Source organism: Natator depressus, chromosome 3 (genome assembly GCF_965152275.1).
Source record: "Natator depressus isolate rNatDep1 chromosome 3, rNatDep2.hap1, whole genome shotgun sequence".
Classification (NCBI taxonomy): Eukaryota; Metazoa; Chordata; order Testudines; family Cheloniidae; genus Natator; species Natator depressus.
In genome coordinates, this window is record NC_134236.1 from 106,636,600 (window position 1) to 106,657,485 (window position 20,886).

Sequence of the window (20,886 nt, forward strand, 5' to 3'; positions counted from 1 at the left end):
AGTCTGACCTCCTGGCATAACACAGGCTATGGAACTTCTACAAAATAATTCCTAGCAGAGATCTTTTAGAAAACATCCTATGTTGATTTTAAAATTGCCAGTGACGGAGAATCCACCAAAACCTTTGGTAAATTGTTCCAATGGTTAATTACTCTCACTGTTAAAAATGTACACCTTATTTCCAGTCTGAATTTGTCTAGCTTCAACTTCTTGCCATTGGATTGTATTATACCCCATGTATGCACTTAAAGATTGTAATCAAGTCACTCCTTAACTTTCTCTTTGTTAAGCTAGATAGATTGAGCTCCTTGAGTCTCTCTCTAAAAGGCATGTTTTCTAACCCTTTAATCATTCTCAGGGCTCTTGTCTGCATCCTACATTCAGCTGATTATCCACACTCCCCACAAATCTTTTTCAGTCACTCTTTCCCAGGATAGAGTCCTCCAACCTAAGTATGGCCTACAATCTTTGTTCCTAGATGTATACGCTTATATTTAGCCATGATCAAATGCATATTGTTTGCTTGTGCCCAGCTTACCAGGCAATCCAGAATGCTCTATATCAGGGACCTGTCCTCTTTGTTATTTACCATTACCCAATTTCTGTGTCATCTGCAACTTTATCTGTGATAATTTTATGTTTTCTTCCAGGTTATTAATAAAAAAAAAAGTTAAATAGCAAAGGGCCAAGAACCAATCCTGGCAAGACCTCATTAGAAACATCCCCTTGATGATGATTCCCCATTTACAATTATATTTTGAGACCCCTCAGTTAGCCAGCTTTTAATCCATTTAATGTGTGCCATGTTCATTTTATATCATTCTTAATTTTTTTTTATGAGATTCAAAGTTTGGTTGATAAAGATAATCATTTTGATGTAATATGGTTAGACATCTGTATGGCATTTGACATGGTACTGCACAAAATTTTGATTATAAATTAAGTTAGTTTGACAAGATCTATTTCCATAAACCTATATTGATTGGCATGAATTATATTACCCTCCTTTAGTTTTTTATTAATCAAGTCCCATGTTGGCCACTGATAGGCCTATAATTACCAAGTCATCCTGTTTACTGTCTTTACATATTAGCTCAATGTGGGGCCATTATTTGTGCTGGTCATTTACCTATGGCATTTTTTTTCTTTTTTCTTTTTGAATATTGAGATCTCTTCACTGAGTTGTCCACCACAATGCTTGGATCGTTTTCTGGTGATGTTACCACTAATTCAAAAATGCATCAGTTTAGAGAGATATTTTCAAGTGTTCCTGCCAGTGCATTCATCTATGTCAAATGTCATTATGCCAGTTACATCGCTCTGTTGAGTCCTTCTGGAGGTGCTCACAACCTCCCTGCTCTTCATTAATCTACATAATTTTTATGTTCAGCAAATTTTTCTACTTAACTATTTATCCCTTCTTAGGTCATTAAATAACAACTAATCCTATCCCTTGGGTATCTACTCTTAATAATAGTGCTTTACATATATTTAGTACCTGTCTTTGTGAAGTGCTTCACAAACTACATCCCAGCAAACACCACCAAAATGCAGACACTTCTGGAGGGGTAGCCAGTTGGTACACAGCATACTAGTGGTGGGAGAGAAAATGTTGTCCAATATGACAGGGCAAATCTCTAAGGTTACAAAAAATGCCATGGATTACTTAGTGTCCATACAGGGGAGTGAGGAACACATTTTCTATGATCTGATACAAAAAAGCCTTACCCTATAAACTGAATAGCACTCCATTTTCTACCTCAGGAGGATGAAAGGCTTGCCAGGATTTGAGCCTGCAAAGCAGGGTGTTTGCAAAAGTGATATTTAAACCACTATATTGTTGCGTCCAGAGTGGCCCTTTACCATGTCACTCTTTCCTTAGTTCATCATTAAAGCAAGATGGGTAGCATGCTTCTGGGGACAGATTTCTGAGGTCAGAATGGCATCTTTAACTTGAAACTTCATCATTTCTGTGGGTTAAAACAAATCAGTCCCTTAACCTCTTATTAGGCAGCATTGGTTTGCTGTGTATTATTCTGTACCAGTGATTTTTTCCCAGCCCTTGCTCTTCTTTCAGACTAGATTCATTTCACTGTTCTGAGAAATCACTCAAAAGACATAGGGGCCAAATCCTGGTCTCATTAAAGTAAGTGGAAGTTTGCTCTTGATATCAGTTGGATCATGATTTAGCTGTCCTGGTAGTCCCCTTATTCCCTCAAGTTGGCCACACTTTCTCTGCTCTGCTAGTGATTTCTTTGTGAAATTCTTAGAGGCAGGAAGGAGTGTAATTCAGACGTTTCAAAGCTCTAGACTAAGGTAGATAGTGCCAGATAGCAAATAATAGCACAAGTTATTGAAAAATAGGTACTGGTGGAAGAGTCCATCTGCCCTGAAAACTGCAGAACAGCTAAAACATCTAAAATGTGGATATCTATGGGCAAAGAAACTGACCTTGCCCTTTTAAACTTTTTGTAATTGGCCTTTGTAAGAGTGTAATATACTAAAGGTGGCAGCCAATTAACTGGAACATTTAGGGACAGGAAAAATGTACAGGATGATTTGGAATATGTTAAGGAACTGTAACAAGATGGGAAATATATGACCTCAAAAGTCTGGCTCAACTTCATAGTCTCCATATTGGTGGAGAGCACAAAAGGACCACGCGACAAAAACACCAAGCGAGAGATCCATCATCAACTACATAGGACCATGATCTCAATCCCTCCACAAGACCCCATTGCCATCAGTATAGATGAAGTGAAAGAAGGTTTAGCTGCAATGAATAAAGGGAAGGCGGACAGTGGAAATGGTAAACCTCCAGAATTTCTTCATCAACTAAGCCCCATGGAAGTCCAATGGCTGGCAAAACTGTACACCAAAATTATGGAATCCGGATGCATGGATGATGGGAGGCGATAGTTATTGCCATACTCAAACCAGGCAAGCTGACCGACAACCCAGGAAGCTACAGGCCAATATCACTCCTACAAACTCGTGGAACGTATCATCCTCCGGAGTCCAGCCTGAACGGGGACCTAAACACCATGGAGGAATATTTCCAGAAATGGAGGCTCAAGCCAAATCCTCACAAAAAAAAAGTCACTGCATTCCATCTTGATAACAGGAATGCTAAGTGCACCCTGAAAGTGACCTTCTGCAGCAACACGCAGCCTACCCTTCTGCAACAGACCCTACTCCGACCTATCTCAGACTGAAGCTGGATCACATGCTAAACCTCCACGACCATATGAAGAAAGTAGCTGCCAAGAAGAAGACAAGGGTTAACCTGGTAAAGAAACTGGCAAGCACAACCAGGGGGACATCAGCAACAGTGTTCAGCTGGACATCAACAAGTTGAGTGTGGCTACTTTTGGTCCATATTACTGCACAATACTTGGCTACAGAGTACACAAGGGCCATTGCTGATGTCCATAACCAGGGTTGCCAACAGTCCCTTATTTTTTCATCTCTGTGCAACAAAATCGGGAGTTGCTGAGCGCTGCAAAAGGCAGCGAGAAATACTCTATGCAAATATAGGTGAGTACTTATTATTACTATAATTGTTATTATTAATAATAATAATATCAGGAAGGGTAGGGCAGGAGTGCTAAGAAAACAGCCCCTTATTTTTGAAATACGTTAGCAATCCTGCCAATAAAGCTCCAGCTATTTTCCAGGGAGAAGACCAGAGGCATTTCCAGCGAAGTACACTTAACACAAGCTTGCGCTGCCTCCCTCCTTGCATTTGTTGGGGTTGTTCCTTTAGGAAAAGAGGCAGATCTTCCAGGAAACTGCTCCCCTCTGCTATGAGCACGTGAGGCTTCTCCTAGGCCAAAGGGAGGAGCCTTGTATGGCTCCGTCTACAGCATTAGCAGCCACCAGGCCCTGCTGTGAAAGGCGTGGGGCGGCTTTCCATTCCCACTCGAGCTCCTCCTGCCTTCTTTGCTGCCCTGGCGGAGCTCAGCCCCGTAGCTCCCCCCGCCCTTTTAACTTGCGCGGCTTCCCTCTGTCACCAGCCAGCGCTAGTGCGAGTGAAAGGAGGAAGCCGAGAGGGGCGGGAGGAGAGCGATAGTAGGGGAAGCAGAATCAAAACAAGAGGGACACGCCTTTTCCCCTGGCGCTGCTTCCCCCGGGCCGGGCGGCTGCGTGTGTAAGTGTGTGCGCAGCTGGGCTGGCCTGGCGGTGGGTGCCCGCCCGGGAGGGCAGGGAGCACTCAGCCTGGGAGAGCCGCAGCCAGCTCCTCTCTCCTTCCTGGGCGCCCTGTTTGCAACGAAGCCGCAATGAGCCGGAGGTAGCAGCCGCCGCCTCCTCACCAGCCGCCGCCTCAGCCTCCTGCTCCAGCTCCGCGATGCCGAACCAGAAGAGCAGCAAGGGCAAGAAGAACAAGCGCGCTAACAGCAGCGGGGACGAGCAGGAAAATGGAGCCCTGGCCCTGGCGGCGGCGGCGGGCGCAGCGATGGGAGCGGCGGCCGGGGCGGCTGGAGGATCGGGGGGAGCGGCGGCTGTGGCGGCGGCGACGGCCGGAGGCGGCGGCGGAGCGGTGGCTGCAGCCGGTGCGGCTCCCAGCGACAGCAGGAGCGGTGAGAAGGGGGGCGGCGCTGGGGAGGGGGGTTTGCCCTGGTTTCTGCAGCAGCTGCAGCGTGATGGGCAACTTCGGACTCGCCCCCGTCCCTATGCTCAGCCCGGGGTCTGGCCGGCCGCTGCCGCCGCCCTGCGCCGCGAGAAAGCTGGGCAAAAAGCAAACGCCCTATGGGCCACGCTGCCCGATAGGAAACAAAATGTCATCTGGGGAGCTCCATGTGCTCCCCCGCCGTGCAGCCGCTGGGGGGCGGGGGGGGCTGGCAAAGGCCACGGGAGGCTTTACTTGCTCAGACTCCTTGTCTTTTCCTGTCTCTTCTTCCCCGCCCCATATTTTATTTTCCTTCCTGGTGCTGCTCTGGGCTGTGTTTGCTCCCAGCGCGTGTGATGCGCCACACCAGGCTGTGGGGAGGGGAGTAGGGAGGAAAAAGGGCCAAGAGGAAAAGTTACCTCGGAAAAAAATTCTCCTCTTCTTTGTGTCGGGTGGCGTTGAAGGGCGAGGCGGTCATCTGCTCAGGCTGAGCGCTGTGATGGAGCCTGAGGTTAACCTGCAAGTGATCTCTCCCCCTTTGCGTGCAGGGGTATGTGCATTAGTGTCAAACAGGTGGAGAGCACTTTGCCGACTGCCTAGGCATTGGGGCCTGACAGCTTACACACTTTGAAAGCAAACGCGGTAAAGGCACCATATTACTGGGGGGGGAAAATAGCAATCTAAGTGTTGGCTGGCGCTAAGATTATGTCATAGATGTATGTGCTCAGCACATTCTAATGAAGATGGCTATTCTTACCGCTGCATTTATGGAAATGTGTTACCATCGCAGCCCTTGGGGCGCACTTACAACTTAAACTCATAGGTAATTTATTTTTAATTTTTCAGATTTCTAAAATGGAACTGTAGACATCCATCCAGTACTGTAACAAACTGTCAGTCTGCAACCCCTAGGTTACTCACCATCAGTGGCCATGATTCAAACGAAGTGAAACACCATCCCCTGCCACTAATCCAGACCCTTACTTTGGCAAAGGTTTTCAGGAAGGTCAGATTTGTGACAGTTTTTCTGTCCTTTGAAGTGAATATTGGAGGTATTACATGGTAGGATTATTGTATTGCACTGGTATAGAACTTGTACCATCCATGTTTAAGCAGAAATTCTCTTTTAACATGAATGAGGGGTTTTGCATTATGCCAACTGTGTTAAAGCAATGCTCTGGGTGGAAATTGTTCCTTCATTTAAAACACTTGTTAGAAGTGTTTTATTTTTTCTAATTGTGATTAAATAAATGGTCAAGTCCTGGTTTTATTATAAAATGTCAAATAAAAATAAATTTAAAGTTAACATAAATGGGTGTAATGTAATCATATTTGCACACTGTGTCATACTTTTGTAATTGAGTTCCCTCAAGCCATTTTTGAGCTCTTTAGTTTTGGCTCAGAGCATTTTGCTAGGATGTTTTCTTGTGGAAACTTATTTTACCATTTGCAGTTTTTTTTTTTTCTTTTGTAGACTACCAAGCTTTAGTTACTTTAAAGGAGCATTCAGAATTGTACAAACCCAAGCGAAGTTAGGGGGTTCTGGGTTTTTTTGACAGGCAAATAAAGCAATAGGTCTGGGTCTTGCAATCAAATCTGTGAGGACCATGCGAAGAGCCCCATTCAAATCAGGATTCAGGACCAGTGCTTTAACTTTTTCCATTATCAGTAGTTGGCAAGGCTAGGAGAGTAGATGCAACTGGATTTGTACTTTGGCATGACAATTTTGCACACTGCTGTTAATCAGCAATGACAGTTTTTCAAGAAGAACAGGAGTACTTGTGGCACCTTAGAGACTAACAAATTTATTTGAGCATAAGCTTTCGTGGGCTACAGCCCACTTCATTGGATGCATAGAATGGAACATATAGTAAGAAGATATATATACACATACAGAGAACATGAAAAAGTGGAGTAAGAGGCAAAAAGAAAAGGAGGACTTGTGGCACCTTAGTAAGAGGCTAATTAAGATGAGCTATTATCAGCAGGAGAAAAAAACTTTTGTAGTGATAATCAAGATGGCCCATTTAGCCAGTTGACAAGAAGGTGTGAGGGTACTTAACATGGGGAAATAGATTCAATAATGACCCAGCCACTCCCAGTCTCAATTCAAACCCAAGTTAATGGTATCTAGTTTGCATATTAATTCAAGCTCAGTAGTTTCTCATTGGAGTCTATTTTTGAAGCTTTTCTGTTGCAAAATTGCCACCTTTAAATCTGTTACTGAGTGGCCAGAGAGGTTGAAGTGTTCTCCTATAGGTTTTTGAATGTTCTGATACCGGATTTGTGTCCATTTATTCTTTTGTGTAGAGACTGTCCGGTTTGGCCAATGTACACGGCAGAGGGGCATTGCTGGCACATGATGGCATATATCACATTGGTAGATGTGCAGGTGAATGAGCCCCTGATGGCGTGGCTAATGTGATTAGGTCCTCTGATGGTTTCACTTGAATAAATATGTGGACAGAGTTGGCATCGGGCTTTGTTGGAAGGATAGGTTCCTGGGTTAGTGTTTTTGTTGTGTGGTTGCTTCAGGTTGGGGGGCTGTCTGTAAGTGAGGACTGGTCTGTCTTCCAAGATCTGTGAGAGTGAGGGATCATTTTTCAGGATAGGTTGTAGATCTTTGATGATGTGCTGGAGAGGTTTTAGTTGGGGGCTGTAGGTGATGGCTAGTGGCGTTCTGTTATTTTCTTTGTTGGACCTGTCCTGTAGTAGGTGACTTCTGGGTACTCTTCTAGCTCTGTCAATCTGTTTTTTCACTTCAGCAGGTGGGTATTGTAGTTTTAAGAATGCTTGATAGAGGTCTTGTAGGTGTTTGTCGCTGCCTGAGGGATTGGAGCAAATGCGGTTGTATCGTAGAGCTTGGCTGTAGACAATGGATTGTGTGGTGTGTCCTGGATGGAAGCTGGAGGCATGTAGGTAAGTATAGCAGTCAGTAGGTTTCTGGTATAGGGTGGTGTTTATGTGACCATCGCTTATTAGCAGCACAGTAGTGTTCAGGAAATGGACCGTTTGTGTGGATTGGTCTAGGCTGAGGTTGATGGTGGGATAGAAATTGTTGAAATCATGGTGGAATTCCTCAAGGGCTTCTTTTCCATGGGTCCAGATGATGAAGATGTCATCAATGTAGCGTAAGTAGAGTAGGGGCATTAGGGGACGAGAGCTAAGGAAGCATTGTTCTAAGTCAGCCATAAAAATGTTGGCATATTGTGGGGCCATGCGGGTACCCATAGCACTGCCGCTGACTTGAAGGTATATATTGTCCCCAAATGTGAAATAGTTGTGGGTGAGGACAAAGTCACAAAGGTCAGCCACCAGAGTATCACTCCATTTTTGGAGGGGAAGAGAGCTCCAGTTGCATATATTTAATGGAATTAATATAGTTAATTACAAATCTTTTTATCTCACTAGGCCTCTGTCAGACTGTTATTTATAAGAATATAATAATACTCTGTGTATAGTTCTGTAGAGTAAGTGATTAGGTCCTATTTTTTGGTGTAGATGCATGAATAGGAAAAATTGAAGTAAGAGAAGATTTGGAACCTTTTTACCTTGTTTGCCGTGTTATGTGACGAGAGCCTTTTACTTTTTTTATTTAATCAGAGAATAAGTATTGGGTCTGCTAACATGATTTTCGTTTAGATATTATCTGTATGAACTGCCCACTTCAAGGTGACAAAAGGAGGGAAAAAGACCCCTGATTTTTTTTCTCCCTAACCCAAATGAAACCAGTGGCATACCAGAAACATTGTGGGTAGGTGTGTTGTCATTTCTTATACAGATGCCGTTTGAAGACAGTGGGAGTTCTGAGTACCACACTGATAGCACTGTTAGTTCCCCTCCAGTTGGACAGTTTCCCCTTTTTAAAGAAGAATTCTGACTGTACCAAGTACTTTGCATACCTTAGCTCTATTCTGATCAGGTTCTCAAGAAGTCTAGGCTACCCTTTGAAAAATCATACTGAAAAGTTCCTTTGAACTCAGTTTTGTTTCCCTTAGGATTCATTGTCTTTTTGACAGGTTTCAGAGTCTTTTTGACAACCCTGGAGACTGGAGTCCACAGGTGCAGCACTGGGTAGTGCCAGTACAGTCAGACTGCCCTGCCAGCCAATGTGCCTCATCCCAAACCTGACGGGACTGCTGTAAAAGTGAAAAGTTAATTCAGGCTCCTTTCAGGCTTTTTTCTTCCCCACTGAGACTACCAATGAAGGTGTTTATTATGTGGACGCTAACCTCGTTTTACATTGGCCACCAAACAGCCATCAAATCGTAACTCCTGCTCACAATTGTCTTAGGTTGTACGTCCAAAGCTTTAGATCAGTTCAAACCATGGTTTTAGAAAAACCCAATACATGCTGTGGAGTATTGCCTACACTACAAAATATAGCAGTTGTGCGAGTGGGTCCCCCATCTGGGGGCTCATAATAAAGTCCCTGTTGTTTTTAAAGTCTGTGAATCTCCCTTGAGGTGTAATGTAGATAGGGCCTTTGAGACAACAGGCTTCATAAATCTGAGATATTTCACTTATTCTTAGCTGATTACAAAAGGATTTTTTTCAAACCCTGAGATGTGGTACTGCAGTGAGTTTTGGGAATGTTTTCAGATTCCCTAAGTTAGTATAGTTCTACTATAGAGTACCATAACCTGATTTTCCTCCCTCCCTCTCAATTTTGGATAATATTATAACATACCTATTATTACACACAAATTATGTTAAAAGTACATTCGGGTTGTGGAGTCAAGCATTCAAAAGGTAGGAAAAGCCAGAATTAAGGTTCCCTGTCCAAACTTAATTCGTCCCCCTTGTGCATATGCATTATGCTACAGTCTGTGATTCCATGATCAAAGACTTTTTTTTTTTTTTAATACAATTTCATTTTCAAATGGATTTCCTAACAGTGCAGTTTCCTCTTCACCTGCTAAGGCATTGTTTCAGTGCTGTCTTTGTAGCTGGAACTATTTTCTCTAAATCACCACAACAACTTCTTGCAGCATCTATGTGTTCGTTAGGCCTTCCATATGGCTATTGACCTACTCTGACCCTGCTTAATTTGAGAGATCTGAGTTGGGTCATAGCTCAAGGTGGTATGGCTAGAAATATAATGCCGCATTATATGAAGTGACTGCGCAGACCTTCAGGTCTGTCTCATATGTAGTTAAACTGATAATTAAACCTGTGGTGTATTGTAATGCACAAGATGAGTGACATGTGTGCAACTCCTTTTTTTTTTATTGGTGTCCTAAAATATGCGCACTCCAAGTTTATCATGATTACTGTATGGCTAATTTAAAATGAATAACCTGAAATGCAGGTAACATTTTTTAGTTTTTTCATAGAGGAAACAGTAATTTGAAATGTTCTGAAGGGTACCACTATGTGCTGAATACTAATGTCAGTATTGTAAATTTTGGGGGGGAAATTGTCAAAGAAAGATGCTTCATAATTTATTAGAGTATTCACATGTGAAATCTATCCATGCAGATTGAAAACTGACTCTTTAAAAAACCAAAAAAACCCACAACTCCCTTCCCCCAGAAACTTAAGGTGTCCCGCTGTATCTTTCTGTAGTGTTTAACCGTGACTATATAAGTTCTTAAGAACTACTTTATTTACTTTCAGTTAGAAATGCCAGGCTGGAAAAAATATATAAAAATATCCTGATTTTAATATTTTAAAATAGAAAATGAAAAAGGTAGGCACAGCAGTAACTAAGATATGCTGAAACTGTGACTAGTCAACCATTACAATTTAAAAACTGATTACATTATGGGGCTGGGGTATTTAAAGAGGACCAGAGAATTCGTGTAAGAATATATCAGTGGTTCAGTTTTCAAAATGAAATATTCTAACATATATATATTGTGACAGGGTCAGGCCAGATGGCTATAGGAGAGTAATAGAAGGCAGATATATTAGTCCCAGGCTAAGTAGGTCCCTTTTCCCTGGGTAAGGTAACAGGGAAGGTTCCAGAACAATCAGGAACCTTCTGGAGATAAGACAGGCTGATTAGAACACCTGCAGCCAATCAGGAAGCGGCCCAGACCTAATCACCGTCTGGGCCGAGTCTTTGCAGAGCGGGGTCCTCTCTCTTTCTTGCAGGCGAGCTGTGTTCGCCTTATTGCCAAAGAAGGGGGACCTCCGCGATTTACTAAATTGGCGTCCCATCTCGCTCCTCAGCACGGACTACAAGGTCGTAGCGAAAGCCATCTCGCTGCGGCTAGGATCCGTGCTGGCAGACGTGATCCGACCAGACCAGACCTACGCCGTCCCAGGCCGCACCATCTTCGACAACCTGTATCTGGTCCGGGACCTGTTGGAACTCGGGTGAAGGGACAGTCTGTTGTTCGCTCTCCTGTCCCTGGATCAGGAGAAGGCGTTCGACAGGGTGGATCACGGGTATCTCCTGAGCACTCTGCGAGCGTTTGGCTTTGGACCCCAGTTTGTGGGTTTTCTCCAGGTGCTGTACACTTCCGCAGCGTGTCTGGTCAGGCTCAACTGGACCCTGACCGAACCAGTCACCTTCGGGCAAGGCGTACGGCAGGGGTGCCCCCTCTTGGGCCAGCTGTACGCTCTGGCGATTGAGCCCTTCCTCTGTCTCCTCCGCAGGAGGTTGACAGGGTTGGCGCTGCGGGAGCCAGAGCTGCAGCTGCTCCTGTCGGTGTACGCCGACGATGTGCTCCTCGTGGTCCAGGACCCGGGCGACTTGGCGCGGGTGGAGGCTTGCCAGGCCGTTTACTCAGCAGCCTCCTCTGCCCAGGTCAACTGGGTCAAGAGCTCTGGCTTGGTGGTAGGGGACTGGCGGCAGGCGAGCTCCCTCCCACCCGCGCTTCAGGCCATCCGGTGGAGCGCGGGTCTGCCGCTCTATCTCGGCGTTTACCTTTCTGCCACGCATCCGTCTCTGCCGGAGAACTGGCACAGTTTAGAGGGCAGGGTGGTAGAGCGGCTCCGGAGACGGACAGGACTACTCTGGTGTCTCTCCCTTCGAGGGCGGGCACTGGTGCTCAATCAACTAGTCCTGTCCATGCTCTGGTACCGGCTCAACACCCTGGTCCCGGTCCCGGATTTCTTGGCCAACCTCCGGACGTTGATTCTGGAGTTCTTCTGGTCGGGACTGCACTGGGTCTCTGCAGGGGTTCTCCATCTACCCCTGGAGGAGGGAGGGCAGGGCCTGAAGTATCTCCGCACTCAGGTCCATGTCTTCCGCCTCCAGGCCCTGCAGAGGCTTCTTTATGGTGCAGGTAGTCCGGCGTGGAGCGTACTGGCGCACGCCTTCCTGCGCCACTTCCGAGGGCTCCAATATGACCGGGAGCTCCTTTATCTCCATCCGAGGGGTCTTCCGCGAGACCTCTCCAAGCTGCCGGTCTTCTACCAGGACCTCCTCCGGACCTGGAAACTGTTCACAGCAACCAAGTCCGTGGCGGCCTCCGTGGGGGAAGATCTCCTCGCGGAGCCCCTGCTACACAACCCCCAGCTCCGTGTGCAGGTGGCGGAGTCCCGCTCGGTGCGCCAGAGGTTGGTCCTGGCAGAAATTACCAGAGTCGGAGACCTCCTGGACTACGACCAGGAAGACTGGCTGGATCCCCTGACGCTCGCTCAGTGCATGGGGCTCTCCAGACCTCGTACTCCCCTGCGCGTACTTCAGGAGGTGAGGGCCGCTTTGCTGCCCGCTGCTCGGGTTTACCTCGACCAGGTCCTAAGAGAGGGCGCGACCCGCCCACCCTCCACCCCAGGCCCTCCGGACCTTTTCATCGGGCCCCTGCCCTGTGGACCCAACTGACCCCCTCCCCCGCCCCTTCACTGTGAGCCGGCTACGCGAGCTGCAGCCGGTCCGGTTCCAGACCGCGCCAAGGAAACACCTATACATGCTCGTGCTCCACACCCTTCATGTCCTCACCCTCACGTCCCACCCTGACACAAAGTGGCGGGACCTCCTGCCACCTCTAGAGGGTGAGAAGCCCCGGTGGGCCAGCCTATATTCGACCTTAGTCCCGAGGCCCGCCAGGGATATCTGTTGGTGGCTCCTTCACGGGGCCGTGAGCACGGGCGTGTACTTGGCGCGGTTCACCCCAATCCCGGACACCTGCGCCTTTTGCAGCGTGAGGGAAACCCTGGCGCACGTCTACCTGGAGTGCGCCAGGCTGCAGCCCCTATTCCGGCTCCTCACGAATATTCTGTTAAGATTTTGGTTGCACTTTTCCCCTCACCTCCTTATCTATGCACTCCCTGTCCATGGCCCCACTAAGTCGCGGGACCTCCTGGTCAGCCTCCTCCTGGCCCTGGCTAAAATGGCCATCTATAAAACCAGGGTGAGGAGGTTGGCCAATGGAGTCTCCTGCGACTGTGGGGCCTATTTCCGATCCTCTGTCCGTTCACGCCTCCGGGCAGAGTTCCTCTGGGCGGCGTCCACTGACTCCCTTGATGCCTTTGAGGAGCAGTGGGCGCTGTCCGGGGTCCTCTGCTGGGTATCCCCGTCCGGTTCCCTTCGTTTGACCCTTTGACTGCACTCCTGTCCCTGTTGTTCATTAGTTGTCCCCCGTAATTATTTGGTTTTCCAGGACCTGTGGACCCCCCCCCCCCCTTAGGCTGGGGGGGATCCTTTAGCAGTGGGCGGGCTTCGCCCAATCCCAATAAGGCCAATCAAGAAGCTGCTAGAATCAATTAAGGCAGGCTAATCAGGGCACCTGGGTTTTAAAAAGGAGCTCACTTCAGTTTGTGGTGTGCGTGTGAGGAGCTGGGAGCAAGAGGCACTAGGAGCTGAGAGTGAGAACGCGGACTGTTGGAGGACTGAGGTGTAGAAGCATTATCAGACACCAGGAGAAAGGTCCTACGGTGGGGGTAAAGGAGGTGTTGGGAGGAGGCCATGGGGAAGTAGCCCAGGGAGTTGTAGTTGTCACACAGCTGTTCCAGGAGGCACTCTAGACAGCTGCATTCCACAGTGCCCTGGGCTGGAATCCGGAGTAGAGGGCGGGCCCGGGTTCCCCCCAAATCCTCCCAACTCCTGGTCGGACACAGGAGGAGTCGACCTGGACTGTGAATTCAGAAAAACGGCCAAGCTGAGGGCTACCACGAAGCTCCAAGGCGAGCAAATCCGCCAATAACCGCAAGACCCACCAAGGTAGAGCAGAACTTTGTCACAATATATATTTATGGAATACAAATCACTATGGCTAAGCACTGATAAATATTCTCTATCAAATATTCTCTACTCGTTGAGTGATTTAAATGGGACCACTTGTGGAGTTAAAGTACTGCTACGTGAAAGGACATAAAAATATGACCTATAATAGGATACTAAAGCATAACTTGCGCTTCATAATTCTATTTAATCTCAAACTCAGTTGATCATAACTGTTTTATTGTCTACACCAGTGCACTTTATTTTTGAAAAGAGCTTTCATGCTGTATTTGTAGTACCTATTTGTAGGATTCTAGAATCTGCAAATACTTGCTTTTGTGGACAAAACAGTTCATAAAATTACAAATCTGTGCAGATAGAGGCAATTGTGTAGTATTGATGAATACAATAAAGACTATTCCTGTATACGTGAGAGGTAAGCAAATATACATACAAATGTCAGGAAATTTAAAAAATTATATGCTCTCAAAATGGTTAACCATGGGCTGGATTCCATGCTCACGGACCTATATTTATTACTAGGCTTTGCTTTAGGAGGTATTTTAAAAACAGACTTCTTTGAAACTGGTGAGAGACTATTGAAAGAATTAAGAGGGGAGTTTTCTTTGCATCCACTCATTCCAGACCTCCCTCCCATTTGTTTGTAAACAGCAGTGACAAAACAATTTCTGGGCATGGGAGAGATCTGTAAGCTCTCTCTACCCGCCCTTACATCATCATACAGACACACACTTTTGTCTGCTTGATAGTTTGGTCCTGAACCCATCCTTGCTCCTCTACTTTTCCGCCTATAGAATATTAGACAAAAGTTATTGTGTGTCCGCAGTTTAATAGGTTCAGCCTAAAGGTTAGATCAATTGAGATGCCAAGTGTTCGAGCTCCCATTGCTCTTCAGGGTACGGACATAGGGAGTTGTGGGTGCTCAGCATGTTGCAAGATTGGGCCTAAATTATAGGAAATAAATCCATATGGTTTGGAACCTTGGAAAGGCAACTGAATTACAATAACACACAAAATAAGGATTAAAAAAAAGTCTCACCCTTCTTCTAATTAGAGTCCTTTTCATAGAAATTAAGGATTACAGAAATGCAGAAGTTTTGAGGAAACAGCTTAGTTCACAGAAGTGAAAGTTCAGATGCAGAAGGCTAGCTCAACTTTGAGTAAGAAACCAGTGACTGCAGCACTGGAGTGTCATGGAAGAGTGCAAGGCTGTGAAGATGGGATACATCTAAACAGCAGTTGTAACATTAGGAAGGGAGGGAGAGAGAGAGAGGATGTGTTTCTACTATAAGTAGAGCTGTAGTGTAGCCATAACTTGTGTCGACTTAGGCTATGTCGCTCAGGGGTGTAAATTAGCTACCCATCCTGAGCTACATAACTTATGCTGACTTAAGTGCCAGTGTGGACAGCGCTATGTTGGGGAGAGAGCTTCTCCAGCTGACATACCTACTGCTGCTCATGGGGGCTGGAATAATTAAGCTGAGAGAGCTCTCTCCCATCCACTTAAAGCGGCTACACTAAGATTCAGGGCAAGTCTACACTACAAAATTAAGTAGACCTAAGTTACATTGACATATAGCTACCGCAGTAATTGAATTGGTTTATATGTCCACACTATGCTCCTTGGGTTGGCAGTGCACATCCTCGCCAGGAGCGCTTGCACTGATTTAACTGCCAGTGTGGGGCATCGTGGGATGGTTTCTGAATGGCAGCAAGTCAACGTAAGCAACACAGTGTCTGCACTGACATTGTGTCAACCTAACTACATAGACTTAAGCACGACGCCTTTCGCGGAGGTGGAGTTATTAAGTATAATGGGCAAGCAACATCGGTGGGAGCTACATTTTAATGGAAACACTTACAGAGTTAGGTCAGTGTAAGACAGTTTACATCAGGGATTCTCACACTGGGGGTCGGGACCCCTCCGCAGGTCGTGAGGTTATTACATGGGGGGTCGCGAGCTGTCAACCTCCACTCCAAACTCCGCTTTGCCTCCAGCATTTATAATGGTGTTAAATATATAAAAAAGTGTCTTTAATTTATAAGGGGGCGTCGCACTCAAAGGCTTGCTATGTGAAAGGGGTCACCAGTAAAAAAGTTTGAGAGCCACTGGTTTACATCAACCAACTTTGTAGTATAGACCAGGCCTCAGTTCCTTTCTTTAGGAATGGGTACTGTACTTAAGAGGGGAATTCACTCACTGCAGTGACCCGTTTATTCATATCATGAATTGGAATTTCACACTGCTAGTCTACTAGGGCGGAAGCACTGGAAATCTGCATTAATTATTAGGCTCTTCTTCCTGAGACATAGGGATTAGTTTTCTGAAGAGTTTCAAAGAATTAAAGGCCATGGGGAAGGCTTCAAAGAGTGAATTCAAATTGTCTTTACATCATCAAGTGTGTGTGTGTGTGTGGGGGGCGGGGGGAGTTCTTATGCGTTTGTCATTCTGTTTTTCTCAGTCAGTAGAAACAGGTAAATGTGTCTTACAACTGGGAGGACTGATCTGTTTATTAGACGCTAAGCTATATAAAAGTATTTGTTCAACTGTCACAAAACAATTACTGCACCAATACATGAAATCACTTGTGTGGAAACAAGGCTTGTTTAAACAATCGTATATTTGGTGAATCAGAACTTGATATTCGTGTCTCTGAAATGCAGCCATGTCTGCGCATAAACCTAGAAGCCATTCTGTTACAGCAATACTACATGTTCATTTCCCCTTCTTAAAAGAATTACAGAACAAGAGAATAGCAACTTCAGGTAAAACTATAGGAGGAATTATAGATAGGCAGAGCAGAACTACTTAAGTTGGCATTTGGCAAAGATGCCTAAATGTTGCAAAAAGCTCTACTAAATGGATACTTTTATGACATAGGCATCTGCTAATCATTCATTAGTCTTGCCAACCACTCAATATCAGAACTGGAAGGGACCTGTTCTGAAGTGCATGTTGGCTTCCAAAATTGGAAAGTTGAACCATTAAATGGATGCAAGTGGTTAGACAGCTACCTGGAAGCAGATTGAGTTTAAATGGTAAACAAGCCTCTGGCAAAAGGGACAATATTTTATTTTTGAGTACAGTATTCATATTTGCTAAACAGATTGGGAGAAAATAAATTATCATCGTGTTTAATGGGGAAAAAATGAAGATGCTTGTGTGATGAAGTGGGATTTGTCTGTAATATTTTTATGAATCCTGTACATGCCTCAGTACTTTGCATTGCTACCCAATGGGTGCAAAAGGGTTAAAGCTGCTCTTGGAGCAGAGTAAGAGACATGGGGTGTTTGTGTCACATAGCTGTCTGGGGTAGAATGAATGGATCTTTTAAGGATGGGCTGAAACTGACCATATCAATAGAGAATCTGAAAAGACAAGAGGAACCCCAATGGGCAGGATATTCATAGCAACAAACAACCCAGGGGAAGGAGATTTCCCCCCACCTCCATCAGGGAAGCAGAGCACAGCCCCCAGCCTGAGAACAAAGGAGAAAGGTGTCAGGTGGCTGGGTTAAGGGCTGCCCTTTGGTGAGACACAGAGTTAGAGCCAGGAAGGGATTCCATGGGAGCTTCACTGGGTGGAAGGCTGGCTTGGCCAGAATGCACTATGCTAACCTAACGACTTCCAGATGCTATGTTCTGGTTCAGTAATAAATCCTAACGTTTTGAAAAAGCTGCCTGGTGTCACTGCAAATACTTCCTGCAGTGCAGGGGTTCCTGTACAGCGTACAAGTCTCTGATCAAGAGTCTATCTCGGCTGAACTTGGTGAGCAGATCTCATGGTGTGATGCAGGAGCCCAGAGGTTCAGTCTCAGAGGCATTGAGGCCACATGACCTGCCCTTAAGGTAGTGTGGAACCCCTTGAGGGTCTACCACTCAGAAAGGGTTCCTCCAAGGGAATGTCAACAAGTTAAAGCTCTGCTCTGTTTTCCTATTCATTAAACTTAAAATGTTGAGATTTTGAAAAAAGCTCAGTCACTGTTTTGTAGTACTGGCTATAGTATTCTTTAAAACAATTGCTTGGTGTTTAAGAAAACAAGCCATATTACCACATGCTAAACTAACTAGGTTTTACAGTTGGTTTAATTTCAATAGATTTTTAGTGATCTCAGTCCTTGAGATGGAGGATTGTAATTCAAAGGTAAATTTGAAACTTGTTTAAATTAAATTAAACCATCCACTGAAAACAACCATTGGGTTTTTTTAACCACCCTGATTTATGTAGACTCAATGGGTGGAAAGGGAACATCTCTCCCCTCGCGCCCCCCCCCCCAATAAATCTAATTTTTGAAGGGACTACTAATGTTTATAGTGGTAAAGTTCTCCTGACTCCAGCTTTTCTGTTTGAGCAAACTGTCTATTTAAAAATAGCTTGGAGCACTAAAATCGAAACTTGAATTGTTTAAGTCAGGAAACACAAATATGTGGTTCCTGTATCAATAATTGATTACATGTACTTAAACATTAGTACATGTGCACATATTTTGTTGTACTATACATAGTAATGTTGACTTTACATATAAAATATAAATAATGTAGGATGAATCCCTGATGCTATTTGAATTGTATGTTTGATTTTTTCCTTATTTCTTTGCAGTTGCAATCTAAAACCTTAGAATTTCACTCATGTAGTCTTTGTATTTAAAATTTTTTGTACCAACTACTCTTTTTGCAAAGAGACAGTATTATAGTGAATAGGCATTACAGTAAAGTAAGACTACAGCTTCATAAGACTGCTTCCTACAAAAATAAAATAAGCACATGAGGGACAAGGAAGAAGTTATGGAAAAGTTTAATCTGTTCCTGGTTTATCGTAGACTGTTGGCTGAGGAGGCACAATATGTAGGAAAACAGTCTGTTCACAATCCTTTTGGCATACATTGGTTGCATACAGATCCATAGTATCCTCTATAAGCATTTCACTATTGATTCAAGAGGACTATTGATTCAACTGGACTATCCTGAAAATTTCACTTCAGATATACCTTTTCTTTTAACCACTTGCTTTTTGCCTTTTATATCTGAAAAGGTTGAGAGCCACTGGTTTAAAACTACTCTATCCCCTTCAGAAGTCTTATTTGTCTTGCGTAACCCTAAATTTCGCTTCACTTAAATATGACTTGCTTGCAAAATCAGACATAAAAATACAAAAGTGTCATAGCACACTGTTACTTGAAAAATTGCTTGCTTTTTCATTTTTACCTTACAATATTTATATTCCAATTGTTTTATTTTATAATTGTATTTACATTTGTGTATAGTATGTAGACCAGTATAAAGTCATTGTTGGTACAAAATTTTAGTTTGTACTGACTTCACTAGTGCTTTTTGTGTATCCTGTTGTAAAACTAGGCAAACATCTAGATGAGTTGATGTACCCTCTGGAAGACCCCTGGTTGAGAACCACCTGCTTAAACATTGTTTTACTTCTTACAAGCCTGTATATGTAAGAGTAACAACACACAGTACAAAAACCCACACCAAGAACATAATGTGTAATTTCTCAAAGCAGGAAATGGAAAAGAAATCGCATCAGTAAGCAAACCAAGGGAGTAGGAATATTTATGCATTCTAGTTTATAAGTATCTGTATGTACCCATCACATGCATATCATCATTCTTTGGGACCAAGTTTAAGTTACTTCCTCTGGTATTAAAATTCTAAGCTTAATCGTTAAGTTATAAGATTACCATGATTTAGGATGGTAAGGCCCTAGTTATGTGGTGATCAAGTTTTATTTGATCCTGTCTTAGATTTAGTTGAAATTGTAATCTAATTTGATTTTTGTGATAGAAGATCTTCACTCAAATTGAAGATTGTCCCAGATAACTCAGTAATGAGATGATGATTTGTGTGTGTGTGGTGGTATTGTACTTCCTGGCAAGACATCCCTTCCATCTAAATCTTTCTGGACCTAGTCGGTCTGGTGACCATTCTCCCAAGCCACTTCACTCTGTAGTGGGTGTGGAGTACACGGAAGCACATACGGAGCCCAGACTTCAAAATTTACAGTGGCCTGTACCCATTAGGCATCCAGACCAACGGTTCCTTTCAAATTGGTCATTAAATATTTTGAGTGATGTGAGGCAGTTGGGAGTAGAAGAAAGTGGACTTAATCTGTATTTTTAAAAATTTCTATAATGTATTCAAATGTGTTTTGATATTTACATACATTCAGCTGCTGTGGGCCTGAGTCAACACAGTACTTCAATTTTACACTGGTATAATTCCATTGAAATCAATGGAGTTACATTAGCGTAGAAGTGGAGCAGATCCAATATCTGCACAGAACACAGTGAAGACATTTCTTAAAAGGAAAGCCCTACCCAATCCATTATAAGAGAGGGACAGCAACTAGAGGGATAAAGGGATGAGAGGTATTGTTTTGTCTTACAGTGCAGAACAGTTATTTTGGTATATTGCCATCCAGATATGTACCCACGTGTATGTTCATCTGGATGATACTCTTGTTGGATTCTTAGGTCCCATTCTGCAATTAGCTGAGTGTAGACAAGCCTTGTGGTCCATATGGAGCCCCACTGTTGTCTCTCACTACTACATGGTCAGTCTCCAGAGCCACCCATTCTGCAATTGTACCTTTGTGCAGGAGAGAGAGGAGCCTTGCCCTGCGCACTGTACAATGCTGAGACATCCAGTAGGTTCTTCAGAAAAACTAAGGAAGACCACATTTCACAGTTCTGATATTTCTAAGGCTGTGGGGAAAGGAACAAAACCAAACCCCTTTCAAAGCACTTTATCCATCATGAAACAGCGCAATAGAAAAGAAAAAAAAGGGGGGGGGGCGGGGAATCCCTCCCACTCCTTTGCAATTGCCGTTAAAATATCCATTAGATGTAACAAAGAAGATTACAAACAACAACAAAAAATGATTATGGATGCCCTCTGTGCAAAGCATGGGCTATTTTTTTATTTCTAGCATTTATTTTATTAATCCCATTTTTTGTTTGCATGCTGCTGAGGCACAGGTATTGTCCAAATGGTTATGGATAGTTTATTTTTGTTTGGCATTTAGCGAACTGAACTGTAGTATGTGTTACGAGGGTGGGACAGAGGAAGTGTTTTATCAGCTTTACTTATGATAAGAGAAGTAGTACTTGTGGCACCCTAGAGACTAACA

At 44.4% G+C, this 20,886-nt stretch overlaps 1 protein-coding gene across 1 annotated transcript in view; it reads left to right on the forward strand.

The window, feature by feature from the left end:
• Positions 1 to 3,890: 3,890 nt before the first annotated feature.
• The window catches only part of HECA (hdc homolog, cell cycle regulator), a 35,969-nt gene continuing 18,973 nt past the window's right edge, over positions 3,891 to 20,886 (forward strand). Inside the window, exon 1 of the mRNA XM_074948527.1 lies at positions 3,891 to 4,580. Coding sequence (XP_074804628.1) covers positions 4,349 to 4,580 — 232 coding nt within the window. The 5' untranslated portion in view covers positions 3,891 to 4,348. The remainder of the gene's footprint in view (positions 4,581 to 20,886) is intronic.